Source organism: Corvus kubaryi, unplaced genomic scaffold (genome assembly GCF_017639235.1).
Source record: "Corvus kubaryi isolate FWS band 111438036 unplaced genomic scaffold, C.kubaryi_AGA036_p1.0 37103, whole genome shotgun sequence".
Taxonomy (NCBI): domain Eukaryota; kingdom Metazoa; phylum Chordata; class Aves; order Passeriformes; family Corvidae; genus Corvus; species Corvus kubaryi.
Genome location: NW_024581029.1, coordinates 552425 through 571297, shown reverse-complemented (window position 1 = coordinate 571297; position 18873 = coordinate 552425). Strand labels below are relative to the sequence as shown.

Genomic DNA, 18873 nt, shown 5'->3' with positions numbered 1-18873 from the left:
ATAACGAGGTTTTATTTTCTGCTCTGTTGCTTCAGGGTTTGGTCAGTTGGTGTTTGCTGGTCACCCCAGTTGTGCATCAGTTGTCTGTCTGACAAAAACGTGTGTCTTTTCCTAATAAAATCAGTGATTTGTGTTTTGTGGAATGTAGGGAGCTGTCATCCCTTTACCAGTTCTTGGGAGCCATCCAGCGTTTTGGGTCCATGAGTGCTGTGGGGTTTGGAGAGAACCTGCTCCAGCAATTCAGAACACTTGTTCTCCATCTCCAAACGCAGGTGGAGAAGTCAAAGTTTCATTAAACAATCACCTACAACTTGAGTAGCTGGGCAGGTTTTTCTGTCTCTGTTTTTATCCTTTTGCTGCTGCTGCAGGAGCAAGGCAAAGCAGGTGATATTAATATTTAATGAAATATTCTGGATCTCAGCTGTAATTGTGTTGCTTTTTTGTCTGAAGGTGTCACCCCTTGAAGTTCCTGCTGGATTTCCTTGTCTGAGAAGCTCAGCACAGATTTCATAAGCTGGTAGACTTAAACCTTGAGTTAGTTATATTACCAGTTGTTTGGGTGTATTTGTAGAAGATCAGACTCTTGGCTTAAAAACATTTCTAAATTAATATCCAGAACAGAAAATTATTGTAGTGGTTAGGTTTCCTAGATGTCACTGAACTGATTCTTAACATACACCTTGAAGATGAAGGATCCTTAAGAAATTGACTCATCAATGTTTATGAATTTTGGGGCTTTGTCTTCTAGTATTGGGAAAGGTAAGTCATGAAAAATGTCCAACAATTAAAAATGGGGTGGAAATAATTATTTAAAGCTGAAATGTGGGGGCTAAAAATTGAGGAGATGTCATAGTATTTTTCTATGTACTGGATCAATATACAGATAAATAAGCAAAATTACATAGAGGAGAGAAGGTTTTTTCTCTCATGAAGTCGAAGAATGAAGGAACAGAAGGATTCACACCACAATAGTAGAAGATCTGTCAATATTCAAATTCTGAACTCTTGTTTCCATTGTTTCAGTAAACAAATATGTAGGCAAGCCTGTGACATCCTGTACTAAGTTTAAAGCCAAAACGGATGTTTTAATTAAATAAAAATCCTTTTTGCTGCTTTATATTGTGGGGGAAAGTTGTTCTCTGGTAGAGATGCATTTCTTTACTTGCAAGCACCTTCCTAATAACCCTTGTGCTCTTTGTCCTGTAGCAAAGGAGCCAGAGAACCAAGTTCCATGTGGGAATTCTGAACTTGTAATGTGTGTTCTGGCTTTATTGGGGCTCTGAAGTCCACTCTTAGAATTTCATACGAGGGCAGGAAAGTGGTTGATGTAATTTGAATTATTTAATAATCTGTCAAGTTCTGTGGCCAAATGCCCTTGGTTGTGAAGAAAACTGAGGCAGCAGCTGTGTACTGGGTTGGTTATGGCATTGTGGGTGTTTAATGCTTGGGATCAGCATTACAGGTGTTCACTGGCTAATGAATTCCTAGAAGTCCTTGCTGACTGGCTTCTGACATCTGCTGACTTCCCAGTGCCAGGATTTCCAGTTTCCTGGAGGAGTTTGGTTTGCCTAAATAATTGTGTGTCTGTCCAAGGGGAAATGTGCTCTGGTGATTGGTATCCAAGAGTCTGAGGGATGGCTTGTTTTAAAAATGCATGTCTGGAATTGGAAACCTATATGGGGTTGAGAATGTATTCTGTGTGGAGTTGTCACAGTAAAAAATAGCTCTTTATATGTTTTTTTACACTAGTTATAAATGCAGGTTTGCCCTCAGTAGGATCTATGTACACAGTAGCAGCGGTTGTGCTACTTCAGATGTCTTTGCATGTGTGTTTGCTAATGAAAATTCCACCAGAATGAGCAACCACTCATTTCTCCAAAGACAGAAGGATTCAGCGTGATGTAAGAAATGGGACTGACTTTGCACTTGTGTCTTAGTGCTGTGCTGAATGAAATGGCAATTATTCCTGCTTGTTGGGATTATAAAGGATGAAATGATCTTCCTGTGCCTTTGGAAAGACTTGCAGTGATTCCTCCCTTTACTGGTACCCAGCCTGACAGCCTGGAATGTGACTCACAGAGGTGATGTGCTCTTGAGCTCCTTCCTGATCTCAGTTACATCTGTGTGGTGGTAAAATCTGTCATATCATCATAAATATTCTTAAAACTCAGTCCTTATCTTGGAGTGGGAATTCCTGGAGGCTTTTAGTGCCTTTATCTGGAGGCAGATCTATGGTCTAACCACTCTCTTCATCCCACATGTGCTCTGTCCTGAATTTCAGTGCAGTTGCTGTGAAGTTCATATTTAACTGATATAATTTATATAGTGCTTGGACTGTTTTTTCTGGACAGCCAGGCAGCTTGTTTTTATAAAAGGCACAATGATATGAACGGTTCTGACATGAATTTTCTGAAATTATAATTTCAGAGTGGCTCCCCCAGTCCTACACTGCTAATGTTTGCAAGTCTGCGTAATCCCTCCTATAAATTATTACTTCTGTTGTTTTGCTTCGAAGGTGTTGGTGTTGCCAAAAACTGAAAACATCTTTTATTCTCTGTGCACTTAGAAATGTTCAAACCAAGAGCAAAATCAAAGAGCCTGAGCTTGCCTTTTGAGAGGCTTTAATTCTAGGAATGCCTCCATGTGCTTCAGCTCCCTGCCTTTGGAAGTCTTTGTCACTGAAAGCACCAAGGAACTTAGGTGTTATTTTGAAATGAGCTGAGGGGTTTTTGTTAAATACTTGCACATAAATTCCAGTAAAATGAGCCACTAGTGAGATTTGTGGCTTTCCAGGATTTTTTTGTAGTTCTCAATTCACATCCCAACCCATGTAACTCCTGCAGCAGCCAGACTTCACGGGAAAGCCATCAGGAACATGTCTGTCCAGGCAGAAGGAAACTTCAACAAAGGGGGAAGGGAAAGAAGGAAAATGGCATAAATTACAGAAAACAAATGAGATATTTGATATTTCTTGACAGCCCCTGAAGCTTGAAGGAAAAAATGGAAAAAACCCAGGATGATGGAGTTTAGGAACATAGTTATGCTGTGCCAGTCATTCTCTTCTTACCAAGTATCACAGAATATCAATACCTGCTGTATATTAAGGAATTATGAGGCATAAACAACAAAATTAAAAATTTCTGCAGGACAAGGTAGTTATAAAGAGTTATTAACAAGACCTATTTGGGAATACTTAAATAGTATGAAATAGTCTTCCAAAGATGGTTTCTTTTGATTTTGGTATTTTTCTTGCAAGTGGTTGTAGTTCTTTGTTTAAATTTTGTAAAAACAGAAGTCAAGTCTATCTCTTGTGTCATTATTGAAAGTGTTACTGTTGACTTTGGTAGAAAGAAGATGCTGCCTTTAGCAGAATTCTGCTTTTATTCTGATTTTTTGAAGTCTGAAGCTCTCACTACTGAAATAATGTATGGTTAAAGGGCAGATTTGGAATGAGCAGGAAGATGTCCAAACCCATGGGAAGTTTAGGTGGAAAGATGAAGCCAATTACCCTCAATGATAATAAAATCCATCTGGTTTGTTTTCTGTAAGTGCTAACTTCAAGGAGGAAGTACCAGAGCTGCCTTGAGAAGGTAGTGGTTTGGGATTTCCAGTCCGGGTTTATTCTATAGGAAAGATTATTTAAAGAAATCTATTTCTTGATTAATTAATTTTATCATTCTTGCAAATAAACAGGAGAATGTTTTTAGGTAAACCTCTGAAAATGAGGTTTAATAAAAACAAGGTGTAATGCAACACTGAACAGCAAGAACATGTATCAGATCTCATTTCAGTATGTATTAAAAGCCTTGTTTAACAATTTTTTTACACAAAGAAACATTGAACTGGGATTCTTCTTCATGCTCTGATGGCTTCCTTAAATAGCTGGGAGCTTTAAGTATGTATATTTTTCCTCAGTGAGAATATCCATAGTGACAGTCCTTTGACCCCAGGATGGGCTTTGCCCTTGGCATGCTGTGGTGAAAAAGTCTATTTTCTGTCAAATTTTCTAATATTAATAGAAAATACAAAGCCCAACAATCAGATGTTGCAATGTAAACTTGTGGGAAATCAAGTAGCCTTGGTTAAGTTATATTTGGTTCTTTTATTTGGTATCTCAGCTGATCTATCCAACATCCCTCCTTTTGGAGTGGTTTGGGATCAGGGCTTGAATGGCTTCATTAGGGCGAGGTGTTTAATACCTGCCTGAAAAGGGTGAAAGGATAACTTCATGGAACTTGGAAAGCCAGGGAAAAGTGAAATTGAGATTAGATCTGCCAGAAATGGTATTTTGAATACAGGTGAAGTCATAAGAAAAACATGATAAAGAAGTAATATGTTGAAGAATGAAAATTGTTTTCTGACTGTAATTGGAATACAATTCCTTGGGATATGATTGTGGAAAGGGGTGGTTGCTTCCATAAGGTCCCTGAGGGGACAGCCTGGCACATCCCATCCTGGAGCCCCTCCTGCCTCAGGCTGTTGTGTCTGGAGCTTTACCTTGAGGCAGAGCAGACAGAGGGTCTGGGGGGGTACATGATGGAAACAATAAATAATACATATCCTAGTCCTTGCTAACGAAGGGCCCTGCTTTCCAGGGAATATTGCATGTGCATGCCATGTATGACAGGTGCAGTGTTCTCTGCCTTGTAAACACACCCTGCTGGATGCACCTCTGTGCTCTGGGTGTGCTGGAAACCACAAGGAGCTCTTGTCAAATCAAGAACAGAATCCCTGCTACATCCTTATGTTAATCTTTTGCTTCCTGCTTGTTGGAGCTATTTCTATAATACCAAAAAAAAAAATAGAGCATTATGAAAAGTCTTGATAAAGCTCAAATTTTCTCAGCTTATAAAATGTAAGCAGGCTATTAGCTAGTGGAATCCACTTGGTGTTTTCCTGAACACTTGTGCTCTCTAATATTACATATTTAAAACATTTTCTTGTTGCTCTTATATTCTGAAATGTCTACAATGTTATATCACAGTTGCTTTAAAAAAAGCAGCTGGAGATGGGAGGTTAAAAGAAGGGGTGTAACTGCTTCCTTGGAAAGTGTGCAATTTAAATTAACAAATTAGATCACATAGTGTAAAATCAGGGGAAAAAATAGAGCTGAGCTGGTGGAATGCTTGACAAAAAAAATTCAAAACTCTTTTGCAAGCTAAGGATAAAAAGAAACCCCAAGTTCTTACTCGTAAGCCAACCTTGTTAGCTTGTGAAATGTTCCAACAGAGGCCTTCTAGGAAAAGGTAAATTTATGTACAGTCACTGCAACACTGGAAATGTTAAATATTGGCCCTCAGACTTGCTCAGAGCTCTGCAAGAGGATGCTTTAAAAGTGTTGATGCTCTTATTTAAGACTTTTACGATTGGAAATGGCAACTTCTCACTGAGCCTTCTAACTTGATTTTTTTTCAGTCTTTTAACTATCCAAAGAGAGTTGTAAAGTAAGGGAGACTTTTGAGGAAATTAGCAGAATCCCAGTGGTGCTCAAAGGAATTCAGTCTAGTTTGGCCTGGCATTATTTTTAGTTGTTGCATAATAAATTATTCTTCAGTGTGAGTGTCTCCTCCAAGGAGATGCAGTGAGGGTGGAACTGTGGGTGGTGTTCCTCGTGGCTTTTTTGTCTGGCTGAGCCTTGCGGCTGGAGAACAGGGAAGTGTTGTCTTTCAAATTCCTGACTGTGTTGGTCAGCTGGACTCAGGGCTCTTGCATTTCTGCCAGGCTGTGTAAGGACATGGATTTGAAGTAAAGGTGAACTGGTCAAGTGTGATGATTCATTATGGCTCTGAAATGGCCAAGGTAAGGGTTTAATTAACATTTTGAGGGGTAAAGTTGGTTGGAGGCTGAAGTCTTTTAGTCCTTGTTCAATCTTATGTGGGTTGTGGGTGCTGAGCTTTAGAAGGAACTTTTCTTTTGTTGGTACCCCCGCAGCAACAGTTCCTCCTCATTTAAGCTTCCTGTGGCCTTGGGTTTAGTAGCTGTGGAATGGGAGGGAGAGAACCTTGAGTGGCATTCTGTGTAGTGAGTGGGGTTAGCCAAAATTCCCAGTCAGCCTGAGGAGCCAAGTGTCCCTGTAGGGGCAGACAGATTCCAGGGAGAAAGCACAATGGGCCTTTTGGCTGCTGCTGGCTTCCTGGGATGTTTACTGCTCTGGGAGACAGGACACAAGCTTAACTGGAAATTCTCTTTGTCTCCTACTTTTCTGTAGGTCAGTGTGGACATAAAAGCTTTGAGTTACTGGAATGGCTGAATTTGGGTTTACTTTTCACTCACTTCTTTACTTTGGAACAAATGACCACAGTGTTGCTGAGATTTTTCTGATAAGATCTCTGAAAGAAGCCAAAAGTGACTTGCCTAACATGGCCTAAACAAAGAGGTATGCTGATAAGTTTTAATAAAAATATACTTATGATCTCATGTTGAAATGATTAAATCCTCCTTGAAGGTTACCAAGATGATTAACAGGAAAATGCACAACAGATCTTGGCATTATATGTGACAAAAACAAAACAACTCCAGGCTTGGTTTCTTTCATTGTGGGATAATTCCTTCTTTTTAAAGTAATAGGTGAGGACATTTAACACAGATCAGATACCAGTGTCAGAGTAAGTTTGAGTTACATAGAGCCAAATTCTCTCCTGATGCAAACTGGCCATGATCACTTTTACATTAAAAAAGGCTTGCCAATACCATGCAGAAGGTGATGATTAACATGTAAGTCACTTTTGTCAAGTTTATAAATAGAAATGCACCACCAAAATGTGTACTTGAGGCTTACTCAGGGCCCTGTCCCACAATATCTGTAATATCTCAGATCCTGCTCATCTGCCCTTGCTGTTGACATCCTTTCCAATATACCTCGAGGAAAAGCTCATCGTGGATTCCCAAGGGAAATGCTGGCCCTGAGTGCAGCAGGGAAGGAAGAAACACAAACAAATTAACAACATTCATCTGACATCTGTGTTTAAAAACAGAGTCAAACACCAGTTTTGATTAACTACCTTTCTCCCCTTCCTAAAATGCTTCCAGACCTTGTGTTAAATACCCGATGGGCTGAGGCATTCCTGCTGTTGGGATGCATGGAGCAGCCAGGCTCCCACACACCTCCAGGCTGCAGCTCTCTTCTGGGCCCCAGTGCCCACGCCTCAGCAGGTTCTTTCATTTCCAGCCACCCACTGGTTGGTCTGTATCCTTCAATCCTGCTGCTTTTGCTTCCTTGCTTTAATTCTCTGGAGTAACCCCTCATTTGGCTTGGATGTGGTGGGCTCTGGTGGGGCCATCCTAGTAAAGGGGTTAAAATTCCCCTCCCTTGCGCTTTGCCTTGTTCTCAAATCCCAGTGTTCCCAACACACATTTTTTACCAGGGTTTTTATTCTTCCTGCTACTTTTTCACAACAAGAAACCCTATAAATTTTCTGTACAGTTACCTATTTTCCTGGCAGGAGGAGCAGAGGTGTAGGGACAATGGGAATGGCTCTGCAGTAAGTTTAGGAGGGAGAGGTGGGAGGTACCTTTATACAGGCTACTAGAGGAATTTTGGGTTTGTAAAAACAAAGGGTTTTGAGTAAATGTTCCTGGCCCTAAAGATTACAGAGCAAAGCTTGAAAACTGTGGCTAAAGTTCTTCCCGAAAGCTCAGAAGCCAGACAACCATGAGAGAGAATTCCACACTTCTTCTGCAAATGTGGAAATGTGAGGATTTATGAAAATTGGACAGTGCTGTTGTAGAAGGCAGCAATATTTTTGGAGGGATTTTTATAAGTACTTGCAAGCCTCATCTATATGCTGTCACAGATGTAAATATAATCTTCAAAAAGTAACATTCTCTGCAGTGTTTTATACTAAACAAAGGGAAATTAAAGTGTAAACAAGCCAGTGCCATTATTTTCTCTCCCTTTAAATAAAAGCACACTGTTCCACTTCAGTGACACTGTGCTTCAGGTGAAGAGACATGGAACATATTCCTAACCTGTGCCTAGTTCCTCATGTACTAATGCTGGAGGGCATTTCCAGGTCCTTTCCTAGCACCATAGACTGTAAATTTCTCCAATATCAGGATAAAAGTATGTCTTTTTGCTTACAAAAAAATGAGCTATTGCAGGAGTAGTTTTCATGTTATAAAGAAATACTTCAGAGAATAATGCCACGCAAGCTGTTTATTTTAGAGAAATCTGTTTTATAGCATAGACTGGAGTTAAAAAATAAATATTATTCAGGAAATCAGAAGGTCACTCTGTTGTTTTAGTATTCCTAGCACAGTGGGTTTTAGGGCTGTGCTAGTGTTATTAATTACTTTTATTATTAATAATGATGGCACTTAGTACCATGGTTTAGTTGACATGATGGTGTTTGGTCAAAGGTTGTACTCGATCTCGGAGGTCTTTTCCAGCCTTGGATTCTGTGACTATCCTGTGTCACAGAGATGAAGCTCCTTAAGTAACATTTCCAGGGAGCTCTCCAGTTACCTGGCCAGGCTCCATTCTGCCAAGTTAACAGGTAGGAGTGTTTTCCTGCTTGGAATGCTGTGCACAGCTAGGCTGTTTCTGCACAGATCCAAACTGGAATGGTGCAAACCCAGCTCTCGAGAGTTGTTTTCCAAGAACATGTGGAGTGGGAAGGGCTCTGTTGCCTGGGTGACAAGACAGTGTCTCTTAGCAAGGTTTGTTTTCGTTAATGAAATGAGAGAAGGGAAAGAGTGGCAGACCCAATTGTTTTAGAGCTCCTAGGAGTATCCCCCGTGAACATGGAGATAAGGAAGCTGTGTGGTTTGGTTGGGAAGCTGTTTCAGGAGCACTGGCTTCTCCCCTGGACAAGGGAGGTTGTGTAACTCAGAAATCCATGGCTAGCCACAGCTCAGTGGCATCGGAACATGGCCCAGAGTGACTTCATGGACATGCAGGGCTTGAGTTGGACAGGGAATGTTTGCAAGGGAATGGAATGACAGGACAAGGGGGAATGGCTTCAAACTGACAGAGGGCAGGGTTGGTTGGATGGGATATTGGGAAGGAATTCTTCCCTAGGAGGGTGGGGAGGCCCTGGCACAGCTTGCCCAAAGAAGCTGTGGCTGCCCCTGGATCCCTGGAAGTGTCCACAGCCAGGTTGGATGGGGCTTGGAGCAACCTGGGATAGTGGAAGGTGTCCTTGCCCATTGGGGGAGGAGGGGGGAGGCAGAAACTGGGTGAGCTTTGAGGTCCCTCCCAACCCAAACTATTCTATAAAATAAAATGTGGTCAGAAATGACTATTTGGAGATTAGCTCTTGTTCTGGACTCATTGGAGCAGTCATTTTGGGGATAAATCCTTTAAAACAAGAGTAAGCAGTGTGGTGTCCTCTCAGGAGTGTCCTTGTTTGCTGCAGACGAGCGAGGGGGAGGAAGTTTTGCACTCCTGAGGAGAAGTGGGAAGGAACAGTGAATTTTAACATGGATGCTATAAGTGACAAGCTAAGACTGCAAATGCAAGTAATTGTAGCTTATTTTGGCACACGTGAAGAGATCTGAGGTGAATGGGAATTGAGAAGGCTGAGTGAAGCAAGAGGAGGGTGCAGAACTTTTTCTTCACTCTTGGTCTGGATACTCATAAGCTAAAACCATTTTTAAAAATACCCCTGGTAGTGATGAGGTTGGAGATGACATTTAACTTCTAGGAAATACTGATTTTCTGCTTTCTTAGCTTGTAAAAAATGTGCTTCTTCATAGTGCTGGTGACTGGGCTGTCACTTGAACGGAGAGAGGAGATGGCTGAGGAAAGTCCCCTCAATGTGGAGCATCTCAGTGAAGAACTGAGCCCCAAATTTATGAGATTCCCAGGTATTGCCTCCTCTCCTCTCTCCTGCATTAAATAAGGAATAAAACACGCACGTTCTGTAAAGAGTTTCCATGGAGCTGGGTTGCTCTAACTGGATTTTTGTAATTTGTGCTTCATCCTTATTCATGTGAGAGTCCGTGGAGTTAAGAATGGATTGTTTGCTCTGGAGAAGAGTTTGTGGTTATTTCTTCACCCAGCCGAACTTGGGAGTTGGAAGCACCCAGGGACAAATTTTTGTTGTGAAGGCTGGACAAGGAATATGTTCATTTTGGTTTTGTCCAGGATAAGCTCATCTTCCAAATGGGAAGAAAAAAGGAAATAGTGAACAAATGATCACATTACTTAAAAAACAATTTATACTATTTTTAGGAGATTAATTCAGTATTTCAAGTTCTTTCTTCTCACTCAAGGACATCCAACTTCATTAGAGACTTTCCTGCTAAATAAATAAGGGCCTTTTTCAGATATTCTTCTTGATATGAAACTGAAGGGACTGCTCTGTCCCTAGGCTTGTTTCCTTCTGTTGAAATATCCCCTCTGCCTTGAGGCTTCCAGCAGAACTGGGAAGTTTTGTTCTCTTGTTTTGCTCCTGGACTCCTATTCCTGTGTTATATTCCTTACTGGAAAGGCTTCATCGAAAACAGACAGGAAGGGAGGTTGTTCACAACATGCAGCAAAGAACAAGAGGTGTGAAGAAGTGGAAACACCTGACAGATATTTTAATTTCTCTATGCTAAAATAAGGCAAGTCACACTTGGAACATTAGATATCTGGGTCTGGTTGCTGTTTTGTAGGAAGTTTTTCCATATAGAGCCTCTGTTTTAGTGTTCAAGTCACACTGAATGCAAGTTTTGAACTGTCTGTGAGGGACTAACGTGATTTATGGGGAAATTATTTGTCTCTGATAACCAGTGAAGCCCCTTGAGATGTTTTGCAGTGTTTTTGGGTGTCAGGAACTGTTCTTCAAAAAAATCTTGCATGTAGGGTCTCTAGCAAGGTGTGTTTTTATATCTCAGATGTTATACACTGATTTACTGGCTCAAGGTAAGTAATTTCTGTGCATGATCTCATTATAAAGACATCAAAATTAGGTCTCGCTGCAAGAATATTGCTCAGCATGATTCTGCAAAGGATTAATTAGCATAACTCTTAATAAGACAATTTCTATTGTTTTCAAATCAAAATTTAAGTGAATATTTGTTTATTTTTAATACTAATCAGTTAGGTATCTATACTAACTTAGAAAAATTATTTGTCTGGGAATATATTTCTCCTTCAATAAGGTATGATAAAATACTTTCTCTTTTCTACTTCTGGGAGTTTAGTACAACCAAAAATACTGACCAAGTATTTTTTGTAAATAAACCTCTATGTAAGCACTCACCTGCTGCATTTCCATGTTTGGCTATCCAGTTATCCAGGGTAACATTCAGTATTTATTACAAATCAGTATTGCTCTGACATAATTGATGTCTTTTTGCTGGCTTTGAACTCATTCTTTTCCGGTTCCCATTCTTTTAGTTGCCAGCAAGGGGCAAACTGGCTGTTGGGATTCTGTTTTCCCATCATTTTTCGGTTATCAGTGATTTGTAGGTCCTTGCTAAAAGCACAGTATTGAATCTGCAAAGGTAGTTATACCTATTGGAATGCTATTAATAGTGTTTAGGAGGGATCATTGCAGTAAATCTACTTTAGCTTTTTTGTCAGCTGTGTTTTTATGTAATATTGTGTAAATCCTCTGGAAACACTGACACCTTTAAAGAGCTTAGTTTGCTTTCAAAGGGGAAAGGGAGGGAAAACAGAAAAGAACAGATTTGGGGTAATTTCATTATTGAAAGATGCTTTTTTTTATGGCTCTTAAAAAAGTAAAAGTGAGTGAAGGCATGACAGAGAATAACCCCCACGTGTACAGTTCCTTATCTGCCAACTCTCTCTTACTTTTCCTGCAGGAAATCTTGGCTGAGCAAAGTTGGAAGCCCAAGTTCCCGCATCGATAAAACAAATTTTTCCAACGAAAAGGAGATTTCCAAGCTTGACTTCTCGGATTTCAACACTAGATACTAAGAGGAGGGAACCTCACTAAGCACAAAACTCTGACATTTCTGCTGCATGATATTTTCTGTGCCTCCATCAAATGTTGCAAGAGCATTTGGATGCTTTTCTGTGCTAAGGATAAACATAAATGCTCCCTGTTCCCACCAAGTAAGAATTCCTGGTTGCTGTGTTAGACATCTTACACCATGAATGTCAACATTTAGTGTCTAAAATGCCAATATCTAATTTATTGCAGCTTTGAAAGACAGATAAAAGCTTAGAAGTGCTGCTGGTTATTTGTGCACAATGAGACTTGTTACATACAACCAGATGGTACCTAATCTTTACACTGTGAGTTGTATTTTAGATGCAAAATAATAATAAATTTGTTCTACTGTTCGTAATCTCACCAAAAATACATAACTACAGAACTGGAGAGCACTGAGAGTGCTGTGTAACAATTCTGTTATAGACCAGGCTCAGTGTGATAATTAATTAAGTTATAGTGGTAATTTAAAATAAATGTGTTGTTTCAAACAAGGATTATCTAACCAGCTGTGGTTTAAAATTCTCTGTGACAATGCAGATAAATTGTTCCAAGGTGATGAAATGTGTGGCCTCTCATCCTGTTTTTTTCTTGTCTACCTGTAGCTTACATCCATTCTGACTATAAAGGGTGTTCTAATGTCTTTGCTTTTTTGACATTCTTACCAAAATTGAAGATTTCAGTGGTTTTCCTTATGGAAAATAGATGTGTGTTTGCCCCTGAGTTCAGACTGTGTGGTGGAACCTGCACCCTCATCTGTCATCTGAAGTTCTGAGCCATGGGCTTGCAATAAATCCTGGAAAAGTCTGATGCATTGTGGATCCAGTTCCTGTATCCAGCACTCTCTCCACAGGCACCTGGGAGTCAGGGCTGGGTCAGACCCCTACCCTCACACCTGCAGTAGTTGAGTCAGGCTTGGAACATTCCAGGAGACTTCATGAGGATACTGAAGCTGGTATTCCCACTGGCTGCTCTGTCCCCCTTCCTGGGGTGAGTGGTGTCAGTTTGGGCAGCTGCACCAAATCTGCAGCTCATGGTTTGAATTTCAGGAAGGAGATTTCCTAACTTAAGTACTGCACTTCTCCATCAGTGCAAGGTGTGCTTAGAAAGTTATTTCTGCTCACCACTAGATTGATTTTTCTTTGGACCTTTGCATTAAGCAGTAAAATCTCCGTTCTAGAATTTGCAGGAGCTGCTTATGAATTGTTCTGTGATTATACACAAGCCCCCATTGTTGAAGTTGTGGTCAATAGCTCTTGTTCAGCTCATGGTAAATGGCAAAGTTCAAGTGTAGCAGGAGCTCAGTAGCTGTTCCATCCTCCTGAAAAACTGTATCCTGCCTAACAAAGTAGTTTACATTTTCCTTGGAGCTACCTGGCAGAAAATACCCCTTCAGTCAAAGACTTTCCAGCCAAGTGCTCTGCTCATATTTTGAGGAACAAGTAGAGAGGAAGGCAAAAAACAGGGGACATAAGATACAGAGGAAGAGCAGCCAAAAATTGTTTTGATGTGTTCCAGGGGTGGAGCTGGGTGCTTACAAGGACTTGAAAATTTTACACCAACTCCCCTAGGAAGGCAAGGCTTGAGGAGAGGGAAGCAGCCATTTTAAGTGCTCACTTTTTTGGGGGAGGAAATGTGAAGAGAGCATTTTTCTGTGCTGCAAGTCATGTGTTGCTGTGTTCCTGCAACTAATGGAGCCTTGGCTGGTGCTGTGGGCATTAATCTTCTCATTTTATTTAATCCTCAGATTCTGGTAAAGTATCCTGAGTCCAAAGGCATCCCATTTGTGGAAGTACAGTGTGTACAGAACAGCAGAGCAGTGTCTCTAGATTTAATGAGAACATCATTGATTTTGAGGAGCCAAAGAATCCCAATGGTAAGATAGAAAAAGAACAGTTGGATAATTAGACATCAAAACTGAGTTGAGATTCCACTGGAATCCTTTTCTACCCCTTACTAATATCACTCAGTTATGACTGTAGATACACCTGAATTTTATTTTTTCAAAATGCAGTGCAGCAAGAATGTATGATGTGTAGGCCAGCTTCATTCTTGCTGTAAGTGGAAATAGTTTCCATGAAAGAGTTTCTATTTAAATAAAAAAGGTTTCTATCTGTAGTTTCTATTCTGTTCTCCTAATAGTTTCTATCTAAAAAGGGCTGAGACTTGGAAATAAATAGTGGGAACAGACTTTCACAAGTCATTTGTGAATTTTGGACAATACTGACTTTCCTGAGGGGAAGATGTTGTGCCTGACTTGTATTCTACTAGAATTTAAGGAAATTCACCTCATTAAGCCTAGAGGCCAGACATGTCAATTAAAATCAGAGTTTAACTCCAAAATGACAGGCATTTCAGAAATGTATGGATTTGTTTGTATTTGATTAAAGAATTTAAAAATGAAACCTTGCCAAAGCCATGGGCAGAAGGAGAGCTTTGTGCTTCATCAGGAATGATGTAACCTTGCACAACAGGGATGTTCTGCTGGACCTGCTCCTTCTTGGTGTCTGTGTGGAGAAAAGCGTGGTAGCATCTCCTGCCATACTTTCTCTTAGGTGACACCAATCTATCACTTCTGATTTTCTTGATGTCCTCCAGAGCTGCCTTGCTTGGCTTGCTTTCTTCTTAGAAAACTGGCCATGTTTGCTGCTGGAATCCTCTTACTACACAGAGTGAACTGGATTAGTCACTCGAGCTTCCTGATTAATGCATGGCTCCGTGCTGCTGCGAGCACTCTGATGTGAAGGGAATGCTGCAGCGAGGGATGAGGGCAAACACTGCTCTGTGTTATCCTTTATTTTTTAGAGTCTGTTTAGACAACAGCAATCCCATAAATTGGGATTTCTGTAGTATCATTCTTTCTTCAAGGCTCCTCACAGTCTGTTGTGTAGTGGGTAGAAGTATTAGGATTAAAGAGAGGTTATTTCTGCCTCAAAACACTGCAGGGACTTAAAATAACTGAACTTGCCTTAATTAATTTGATATTAATACTGGCATAATTGAATAGAAAATCCTGACGTGGAAGATCAAAGGAGGAACAACCTCACTTTTGGTTAAAAGGGCTGCAGGAGTGGATTGGAAGGTTTTACCAATTAAATTTCCAGAATAGTTTGAGTAATTAGGAGGAGACCAGTTGTCTTCCACAATTAGATGATGTTACTGTAAATATTAATATAGATAAGTGCAAATATAAACATTTAAAAGTAGTTTCTGATTAATCACTCTGTAAATCAGTTGTGATATGAAGTTGTCTTTACCCCAGAAGTGAAGAATTACACTCTGAACAGCACTAATGGGGGAGTAGAAGTTTTTTTGCCCAAAATCCAACAAGCAGCTCTGTCTCCGATGAAAGGCACTGTGGGTTCCCCCATAGCTGTAATAACTTCTTGGTGTTAGGAACTAACACCTGTGATTCCTGCAGTTTGGAAATGGGAAAGTCTTGTAACATTTCATGCTGTGTTTGTGTTGTCCTAAAAGTGGCCAAGAAGCTCTAAGCCATGTTTTTGTTTCACAGACAATCGATCAGCACCAAGAAGCAAATTTTGTCCGTCATAACCTTGGTGTGTATTCCAGAAATAAAAGGGGCAATGCCCTTGTGGATTTTTGGGAGCAATTCTTTTCTGGGTCTGACAGGCTGAATTAGAGGAATACCCAGCATCCCAGGGTTTCTCCACTAGCTGGAAGGTAACCTGGCATTCACTTGGATTTGGCAGGGAGGTAACAAAACAAACCATGGAGAGACACAAGTTCTGTGCTGCAGGCACCGACTTATGTTCCACTGGAATGCTGCCATGGACTTTAGTGGGAACAGTAATTGGTCATGCAACCAAGGAAATGCATTATTAATGGCACAGTGCTTGAGCAGGGGCAGATAAGATAAAGACTAAGTCACTTTCTTGGTGCTGGTTTTGTTTTTTCCTAATTACAGAGGAATCACTGTGGCTTCAGCAACATTAGAAAAGCCAGAACTTTCTTGCACGAAGTTCAGCACTTGAAGCCATGCCAGGCACTCACTATCCCAAGCAAGCCACTAATTCCCAATTTGTAGTTACAGAGTTGTTCTGCAAAGGGTGGGAGCAGAGAGAAGTGGATACATGCAACCCTTCAAAGCCTTATAGTAATAATAAAATTAAAAATAAAATTCTAGTGCTGGCATAGGGATGGTAAATAGAGCAGGAAAGGTTAAGGACAGGAGTTTTAAGAATATTAATGTGGAGAAATTTACCTGCAGTTGTTTATTTGGAGCTGCAGCCAAGGGCACCACTGGAAATCAGTTCTGTGTGAACTGAAGCATAGAGGAAAGGGGTGGCTGGGGAAGAGGGGCTTGGCAGAAGAGGGTCTGAAAATGTGTTCAGAAGGAAAAGCTCGGGACATATTTGGAGCATGAGAAGAGAGGCCAATTTTTATCAACTGATAAGGGAATGCTCACTTTAGATGGCAGCACCTGGGTGCTCTGGGCAGGTCACAGCAGGGGATGTTGGAGACTCACTGTGAATCTTGTTCAGCTGTTGGTGATGTTTTGTATTTTTTCCCTGTTTAAAACAAACCAGCCTCAAACTTTTCTTAAATATCCACTCCTGAGCTCTACAGCTGCTGTACTGCTGTGAGTAGTTCAGCCCACTTGGGAGAAGTCTCAGTGCCAGGTAGGAAAACACCCCTGAATTGTGTGAGGGGCTCCAACAGTACCATCTCTTCCCAGAAATAACTGTCTGCTGTCAGGAAACAGGCAGACAAAAAATTTGCAGACCAAGTTAAAACTCATTAGCGACCCACAATATAACTCGGGGAGAAAAAAAGCCCTGTGCAGTTATCTAAGTTTGCTGACACTTTGGAAACAAAATGATGACTAAATAGTAGTGTGTGCTCCAAAGAATGAGTGATATACCAAGATGAATAGGATTTAGGCACTATTTATCACAGTTAAGCCATAGCCTGAATACCATAATGCTGATTCCTTAAATTCATTATGCAGCCAGTATAATCTAGCAGGCAGCAATGTGCCTGTGAGAAGGAAGAAACTATTTCCATTGTTTTAAACTGAACTGTAGGCACAGAGTGATTGACAAGATTGTGCTTTGTCTTATTTCTAAGGTACCACACCACCATTTGTAACACTTGTGTGAAGTGTTAAACACACTGAATTCTTACATTTTGCTGTTTAAAGTGGTAATCAGGGTGTATTTATCTGATGGATACAGGGGGATGTCATTCCATACTTATAAGAAGTGCTGGTGATGCTTCCCTCAGCCCTGTTTAAAGCTGACAGTGTATGGGTGCTCCCAGTTTCTATTTATGTGACTGGGATTTGTTTGTCCTGTGGAATAAGTAATAATTTATTTTTCTGGTGTTAATACCCCGAGGTTCCCGAGAGCAGCCTCACAGCTGTGCACACAATTATTTCTAGAAATTATCATGTGTGAAATAACTTTGTTCTGGCCCAGCCATAAAATTTACACATTGGGTGGTAGGAGATGTGGTACTCTGAGCTGCCCTTCAGTGGGAATTCTGTATTTTGGGAAGAAAGTAAGAGGAAGGGACAGAAATGGCCACAACATCTGAGATTTTTGGCTTAGTCAAGGTAAGTTTGAAACTCCCCCAATTATTCTGAATGAAATAAGTGAATTGTTCTGGAGGTACTGAGGTAACACTTGCCAGTTGCTTTTTTTGAGTTTTCAGATAGCATTCAGGTAGTGTAAGGAATGAAAGCACACAGGAAAGCTGAGAGATTTATTTTTTTGATGTCTGTTTTCTAGTTGTTGGTTTGGGGTTTTTTGTTGTTGTTTTTTTTGTTTTTAGCCACAGCCAGGACTTACTTGCATTTTTTAAAACCTGTCTGTGGGGGAATGAAGCCACTAAAAGCTGGAGTGGCTGTGATAATTAACATGGTATGATGTGCTTGATGCCTTGAAGCAAATCACTACAGAATTCCTGGTGCTGGGTCCTGGGGGAAAGGCTGGGATATATTAAGTTGCTTTATAGGAAAGCCCTTGGGTTTTTCAAGTGGTGTAAAGGAGACTGTTTGCAGCCATCCAGCTAAAAATGCCACAGAATTATCAATGCTGAAGAAGCTTAGCAACAACGTAGCTTTACTACCCTCACTACAAAGCAAAAGAGAAAAAATGGATTTTCCTCTGTGCTGCTACAAGCCAGGAAGAATTCACTTCTGGAGAAGAGTAGGAGGCGGGTTTCACCTTAGATGTTTGTATTCCCTGAAATAAAAGATGGGATGGCAGCTCTACATTACTTAGTATCAAACAACTGATGCATCTAATAAGAGAAGCAAGGGAAAATACCCTCTGAATTTTAAATATCTAATTGAGGCAGCATACCAAATAACCACAAATCAAAGCCATGAGAAGAATACTTGAGAGGACAACCTATTCACAGTGACCCAAAGCAACCACTGAACTAATGCACTTGAAACAAGGATTCAGGAAAGAAAATAAATCTGCTACCTAGAAAATTAGGGGAAAATGGGGATCTTCACCTCTTTTGTCCTGTATTTTTTGGCTGGATTAGTACCTGTAATCTCTGCTGCTCAATGGGTGAGGACTGTTTGGTTCTGCTTCTGTATATCACAATTGTCACAAAAAATGTTCCTTTTGATGAGACAAATCCTACCAATACCCTACTTCACATCTCCCCACTAATTTATTTTTCCTCAAACATCTTTTCTCGTGTTTTGCACAGCTGAGCTGCAATCCATCTGTCTGTCACAGAGATGTTTATTCTTAGTCCAAGATGGAATCTCAGGCTCTTGTTTCCTGGTTACCGTTTTCCTTTACCCAAGAGCTGGAGATTTGGATGCAGGATATTGACAACCTAAAATTTCAAGTGGAGCAGCCTAAAAAATTAAAGCACTTTAAAGAGCTCTCGATGTCCTTTGAGATCTGCAGCGCAGATGCAGTGGGACCATCCACAGGCTTTTCCACACTGAGCTGCTTCCATTTTTTTTTTCCAGTCCTTTGTATCAGATTAGAGTTGTCAT

At 40.6% G+C, this 18873-nt stretch overlaps 1 protein-coding gene across 1 annotated transcript in view; it reads left to right on the top strand.

Moving 5' to 3' along the window:
* ACYP2 (acylphosphatase 2) overlaps nt 1-12692 on the top strand; it is a 33175-nt gene extending 20483 nt beyond the window's left edge. The window contains exon 4 of the mRNA XM_042021067.1: nt 11755-12692. Coding sequence (XP_041877001.1) covers nt 11755-11869 — 115 coding nt within the window. The 3' untranslated portion in view covers nt 11870-12692. The remainder of the gene's footprint in view (nt 1-11754) is intronic.
* The last annotated feature ends 6181 nt before the right edge of the window (nt 12693-18873 follow it).